This window comes from Myotis myotis, unplaced genomic scaffold (assembly GCF_014108235.1).
Source record: "Myotis myotis isolate mMyoMyo1 unplaced genomic scaffold, mMyoMyo1.p scaffold_m19_p_11, whole genome shotgun sequence".
NCBI lineage: Eukaryota > Metazoa > Chordata > Mammalia > Chiroptera > Vespertilionidae > Myotis > Myotis myotis.
This window is the reverse complement of record NW_023416315.1, coordinates 57,110,076-57,117,155: the sequence shown is the minus strand read 5'-3', so window position 1 is coordinate 57,117,155 and position 7,080 is coordinate 57,110,076. Positions and strand designations below refer to the sequence as shown.

The following is a 7,080-nucleotide window of genomic DNA, read 5'->3' as shown; positions in this document are numbered from 1 at the left end:
TATATTTTTGTTTTAGAACTCCACAGACTCACCTATAACTGTGCTGGTACTCCACTGCCTAATCCCATTCTGATTCTACAGCATCAGATGCCATAAACAAGTTCTGTTTTGCCTTCCTTTTTTTTTTTTTTACTTGCTTGCTTTTTTGTGTATCTATGTGCTGCAGACAAACATCTAAAACCTGTCCTGTTAAGTTTTGTCCTTTCACAAACTGCTTCCTCTTCAAAATATGACAATTGCAACAGAAAATGTCTTTTGTTCTCCTTTCTTTTTCCAACTTAGGAGCAGAGGCCTCCAACTAGAGAGACTATGAACTGACTTGGAAATGCTCAGCTCCCCCTCCAGTCCTCCATAGTTCAGTCAACTACCTCAAATCCTTTTTGAAAAAGTATCAGATACCAATGAAGACATATTTGAGTGCAAACGTACTACTCACCCCTCCATGTCTTGTCCCTTTGCAGGGCCCCCTTTTCTTGGGTGCCTTCCTCTTCTGCGCCCTGCTGGCCTCAGCGGGGCCTGTGTCTTTCACTTCCTCACTTTGTCGTCAATGTCTTTGGGTTGAGCCACTTTCTTCCCGCCTTGGACACCAGGTGCCATCTAACCACAGCCAGGATCCAGGGCCGAACACACAGGGAAAGACTTGCTGCCCATATCGATAACGTGGGTTGGCATTCTTGCTAAATGTTTATAATCTTGAGGTCATTTACTGTTTCATATCATCCCTGAAAACAGCTGTTTCCAGTCAGGAAGTGCGCTGAACAAACCATTGTGTCAGGACACCGGAGGCCACTCCCCACAGGAAGTTCCGCCACCCCTCTCGTCAGTAGTTCGCCAAGACTGCGTGGAATGTGGGGAAAACTAGAATTCGGAAACTAGCCCAGGGACCTTGTCCCAGAACATCCCTGGCCTAGGAGGTATCTAGAGAGACTGAGGGGCGAGGTGCGAGGAGAGCCATCCGGGGACTCGCCCTCCATTAAACCTAGAGAAGGGCTGCCGCCATTTGCAGCCTCTTCAGAGAGAAGGCGGACGGGTCCTTCAAGCGCCCTGAAGCCTGACCAATCGGAGAGGCTGACTGAGAGGCGGGCTGCTGGCAGGCTTCCTCCCCCACCTCTCCCGCTGACCTTCCTTCCCCGGCTCTCAAGACCCTGGAGACAGCCTTCCACCAAACCGCCCCTCCTCTTGTGATTGGCTGTCCCAGGAGCCTTCGGCCAATGGGGCTGAGGGATCCCTGCTGACTAAGCCCGAGAGCTGGCGAGCCGGAAGGGCGTGGGCGGGCAAAGGAACGCGAGTGCAGCAGCCCAGGTGTTCGCACCGCAGTCTCGCCTCCCGTCCTCGCAGTCACCACCTCCCACCAGTGCGGGAAGGTGCTGGACCTCGGTGGGAAGTGGGCGCCAGAGGAGCGTGGCTGCGGGAGCTGGTGGTGAGGGCGAACCCTGCTTTCCGGCTTCTGAAGCGTTCCCAGCTGAGGAGTTGGGCCAGGGTGCCCAGCTGTGCGCACCTTCCCTGAAGGCCTGCTTTCTCCGCGCCTACTCCGATTCCCTTGGTTCTGAACCTCAGGCGACTCACCTACCTGTGCTGTTTTTTGGATCATCTTCCTGTTGCGAGGCTGGACGTTGGGAGGAAACAAGGTAGGCTGGACAGAGGGCCCAAGCACAGAGCGGACGGCAGGGGCAACTGCTGCTGCAGAGCTAGTCCCGTTTGACGTTGACTCGGTGCCCCCTGACAGATCCTCGGTGCCCCCTGACAGAAAACTGCATCCTGGAAAGGAACACCAGCTGTGCAGATACTGACCTGGGAAAACCTTGGTTTGTTAATAGACCAACATGTGTTCTTCCGCCAGCCCCAAAATCATATACCGGGATCCCCAGTTCCTCCAGTTGGCTTTTCTGCAGCTTTATCGCCAGCAACGGAGTGGGGTGTTCTGTGATGTCCTCCTGCAGGCAGAAGGTGAGGTAGTCCCAGCCCACCGCTGCATCTTGTCTGCCTGCAGCCCCTTCTTCACAGAGCAGCTGGAACGGGAGAGGCCAGCTCAGGGTTGTCAGGTGGTGTTGCAGCTGGGAGGCCTGAAGATCAGGACACTTAGGAAGCTGGTGGACTTCCTGTATACCTCAGAGATAGAAGTATCTCAAGAAGAAGCCCAGGATGTGCTTTCTGCTGCCCGCCAGCTCCGTGTATGTGAGCTGGAATCCCTTCAGCTAGAGGGTGGGAAGTTGGTGAAGGCCCCTCAGGGCCAAAGACTGAACCGGGAGTGCTTACAACCTCCAAGTGCTGCACCAATCTCTGCCAGGGTGGTGCCATCCAGCCACTGCTCTCGAACTTTACTGCCTGTTACCCAGACTCTTTGTCCTCTTGGGGCAGTGCGATTGAAGTTGTTGGGGAAGGATGAGGGACCCCAGGACAAGAGCAGTGGACATAATGCAAAGAACTTGTCTGGCACTCTTCTGCTCAAGAGGAAGGCCAGAGTCTGCCCAGCTCCACAAGAAGAAAACTCTTCACCATCAAGCCACAGTCAAGAATCTAAAGAGAACAAGAGTGACCCTGCCCTTGATCCTACAGAGCATTCTTCACCCAGCTTGTACCCCTCTGAGGGTAAGCGACTATTGCCCATAAAGATCAGGCTGATTCGTTCAAAGCCATCACCTGATGTCTGTACATCCAAACCTTCCAGCATTTTAAGTGGACGCAGCTCAGGGCCTACAGATCCTGGCCGACATCTTTGGCGACAGAAGAATATAAATAAAGCACTGAAGGACAAGCATAAGTCAGGGAGAGCTCGTCCTCTACAGAGCACCCCAAGCTCATCTGGTCTGGGAAAGACAGGTGGGAGTAAGAAGTGGAGTCCTGAAGTCAGGGCACCTAACTCAGACTCTGCCAACAAAGGGAAGATTGGGAGAATGAAACTGAGGAGGACTGTCAATGGGACCCACTGGGAGGTGGTGCAAGAGCCTCCCCTCAAAACCTCTCAAGGTAGTCTTCATGTCCTAGAACCTAGGGACTCAGGAGAGCCTCCAAGGACTCAGCCATCCTCAGTTAACCAGCAGGAAATGCTATCTACTAGAATAGACCAGTGCCAGGACTCCCCAGTGTGCTCTGGGCTACAAGACATTCTGCTCTCTGGTAGCCTCTCCCCAGACCACCCAGTGGTGAAGTCCAAGTTTGGGTCCAGTCCAGAGGTGGTAGGGAAGGAACCTAGGTTTGATATTGACTGCAGAGAGCCATATGCATTTGACACAGCCCTATTGGGGCAGACCTGTGAAACTGAGGAGTACCCGATCACAAGTGTTGCTGCCACCAGCGAGCTGGAGGAGATCCTGGAGTTCATGCCATGTGGCTCAGACGTTGAGCCACCTATAGGATCTTTGGAGAGTCCAAGGGCAAAGGATTGTAGGACCCCTAGTTATCATCTGACAGAAACAGGGAAGAACTGGATCAAAGAGGAAGAATGGTATTTACCAGACATGGAATTCTGGTCTAGGGAGTGCAAAAGATTGGAAAAGGAACCTGTTGGTGAGAACAAAGAGCCAGTTGAACCCTTTATCCCCCTTGTCATACCCTCTAAGATTAATGAAGGACAGGTGCTTTCAGTAGGATGCTCTTTGATTCAAGACCAACATATTACCAGCTCCCAGCCACTGAATGGTCAGAGAGACAAACTTCTCCACAATGACTTCCTTGACTCTCCCCAAATGTCCTATGGGGACCTCTCACCTGCCTGTTCTAACTGGATGGAGACTAGGTTGGAAGTGTCCCTAACTACAGAAGAGGTACTGTACCCTGATCCAGAACCAGGCAAGGAGGTATTTAGCAACTCTGAGCTGTTGGACCCACTCCCTGCCAGCCTTGAAGAGGAAGAGATTGATGTGGTAGATTGGACATTGGAGGGGAGGCTTGTGTCCACCTGTATTCCCTCTGTATGGCCTGACCCTTCTTCAGAGTCTGAAACAGAGGTAGACATACTAACCCAGTAGAGTGGGGAAGGAAGTTTAGGGGTACTGGGAGGATGGGAAATGTTGACTAGCAAAAGTGGTATTGGCAGAGAGGCTAGCACATACCCCTTGCTCTCTGTTGGTCCCACTCTCCCCTCCCCAGGTTTTGGGAATCAAGCAGAAGTCAAGTAGTGCTGTGGACAGAAAATTATGAACTTGAACCATTTTAGTTCCTTATAACAAGTGGAACAATAAAATGCGTGGTCTCCAACTCTAGTGGGTCATAGATAACAGCCAAGGCCAGTTCTCCCAGGTTATGAGGTCCTGCTAATTCAGGGAAAATTAAGTATACCCTCTGTAGTTTTTCTGTGTTAGAGAAAATATTCCAAAAGGTGTGAAGCAGTGCTGGGGTGAAACTAGAAGTGGGTGGGAGTGATAGGACATTGTCTAGCACCTTATTTGTGGGTCTATTTACTTCCAGTAAAGGAAGTCCAGCCAAAACATCGGAAGGGGCCAGGAAGAAGTACTTTTTTTCAATTCTTTTTCAACTCCAAGAAGTGAGTTGAAAAAGATACAGTTGCTTAGAACAATAAGTAATTTACTCTCCCCTGAGTAGAGAGCAGGCTGACAGCTGTTGGGGGAATTAGAGGGACTTGGTGGGGGGATTGAGAAATTGAGAAAAAAAAAAGAGTGAAAACTCATGGACAGGGATAATACTGTGGGGCTTGCCAGGGGAAGCAGTGTGTGGGGGGAAGTGGAAGAGGGTATAGGGGGCATAAATGGTGATGGAAGGAGACTTGACTTGGGGTGATGAACACATAATACAGTATTCAAATGATATGTTCTAGAATTATTCGCCTGAACCCTGTATACTTTTGTTAATCCATGTCACCCCAATAAATTCAATAAAAAGGAGGGGGAGAACATGCTCAAAGAATTGACAGTTTCAGTGATGCAGAAGGATAGATTTTGAAGGAATTATAGGCCTGGAATATGGTTGTTTATTGTGAGAAAGCATTAAAATGCATATTTTGGAGTTTGAATGATTTCAGGGTCTGGCCATAGAATTGAATTTTTGGGGACAATGTGGTGAAGGTCATGTGAATTGAGAAGGCCCATGAAGGCTAAATCATGCAGGGGGTGCTATTTCTAAATACTATAGATTTTTTTTTTTGTATTGCCTTAAACTTAATGTGGATGTGCTTGCTCATCCACATGTGTTTGCCTTAGACCCAAAGTTTTACCAGTTTAGCATTTATCTCTAACATACTTATCATTACAAAAAAATTTAAGTAGTAATGTTTATATGGTAATTGAATACTCCATTGTTAAGAATTTCTCTGTTAATTTTGTATATTGTACTGATACATAATTATTTATTTGTTAATTTAATACAGAACCAACTTCTGTATGATGTTGAACTGTGTATGCAATGTGATTAGATGACAGTTTTTTCATCAGTCATACATTGATTTGCCCAGCCTGTTGTAGTTTACATTTATTGTCCCAGCCTAACTATTAATGATATCTATTTCACACTCTTAATCCCAGTGTTTTCATTTTCATATACTATGTTAATGAAAAAAATCAGAAATGTAGTTGACATTTTATGTACAAAAATGTCCATCACATTAATTGTAATAATGAAAAGGAGAGAAAAAACTAAATGTCCATATAGCCATTTGATACAGTTTTATGCAGCTGTTAATAAATTATGCATTTGATGAATTTAGTGGCATAATTGTTCACCACACGCTCTTGACCAAAAAAGCTATATACAAATATGTTAACATAATACAATTCCAAAAATATTTCTAAAACATATTTTTGAATGGAAAAATAAAACTTGGGAAATTATAAAAATAATAACATTGTCAACACTGTAAAATTTGAATCATTTTTTCTTTTTATACTGCTCTGTACTGTCTGTCTTTCCTATAATAAACATCTGTCAGTTTTATAATCAGAAAAAATATTTACTAATAAAGTAACAACCAATTTTAGACAATAACTTTAGGTTAACCTGATTATAAGTATCTTCAAAGTCAGCAATTCAAGATGACCTGAATTTTATTTTAAATTGCTAAGCTAAATTGTTGAGTGAGGTTAGGATGTTAATGAGGCCTGCACTTTTAATGCTTTGAATTGTGCTTTAACTTTTCATTTTGGTATAATTTAATATCAGTGATTTTTATTTTTAAACTGTGTGAGTCCACTCTGGCAGAGTTATAAAACATTTATGGAATAGGCCACCAATCTTTGCATGACTCAATTTCCAGTTAGAGTGTGGGGGTGGCTGATGTGTGCCTTACCTTACTTCCAGCTCTCTCTAGTTGTGGGACATATACAGGCCCTAAAAAAGAGCATTATTTTCTATTGGGGAAAACTTTACATTAGTGCTATTTTTTATTATTCATTTCAGTCTTTCCAAGTTTTAGTAGGGCAATTCATTCCTGAAACAGTCCTTGAGGAAAAAAAAAATATTTCTACTTATTTATTGAGGGTTTTAGATTTTCCCACTCCCACACAATGAACCTTCAGAAATACTTCATAAGTAGGCCAATGCTGCATCAGCTTATAAGCTGAATGAGGAAAATTAGGCCTATGATTAAAATTGGTTGTTACTTTATTAATGAATATTTTTCTGATTATGAAATTGATACATGTTTATTGTAGAAAAGGCATACAATAGAGAAGTGTAAAAAGGAAAAATGATTCAAATTTGACAAATGTTATTATTTCTGTAACTAGAGGCCCGGTGCATGAAATTCTTGCACGGGGGGGGGGTGTGTGTGGAAGGGTGTCCCTCAGCCCAGCCTGCACCCTCTCCAATCTGGGACCCCTTGGGGGATGTCCCAACTGCTCACCTGCCTGCCTGCCTGCCTGATCACCCCCTAACCACTCCCCTGCTAGCCTGATCAATGCCTAACTGCTCCCCTGCTGGCCCAATCACCCCTAACTGTCCTCCCCTGCCAGCCTGGTCATCCCTAACTGCCCTCTCCTGCTGGCCTGGTTGCCCCCAACTGCCCTCCCCTGCCAGCCTGGTTGCACCCAACTGCCCTCCCCTGCAGGCTTGGTCGCCTCCAACTGCCTCCCCCTGCCAGCCTGATTGCCCCCAACTTCCCTCTCCTGCCAGCCTGGTCGCCCCCAACTC

The 7,080-nt window shown here is 46.4% G+C and overlaps 1 protein-coding gene across 1 annotated transcript; it reads left to right on the top strand.

Annotated features, from left to right (window-relative positions):
• The first annotated feature begins 1,823 nt into the window (after positions 1–1,823).
• Positions 1,824–3,968, top strand: LOC118665775 (BTB/POZ domain-containing protein 18-like). Its single transcript, XM_036327060.1, has one exon. The coding sequence runs from the start codon at positions 1,824–1,826 to the stop codon at positions 3,966–3,968; it is 2,145 nt and encodes a 714-aa protein (XP_036182953.1).
• Positions 3,969–7,080: the final 3,112 nt, after the last annotated feature.

Bases quoted from the DNA above. Each gene is read 5' to 3' on its own strand.
- LOC118665775 (XM_036327060.1), top strand. From the start codon at position 1,824: ATGTGTTCTTCCGCCAGCCCCAAAATCATATACCGGGATCCCCAGTTC.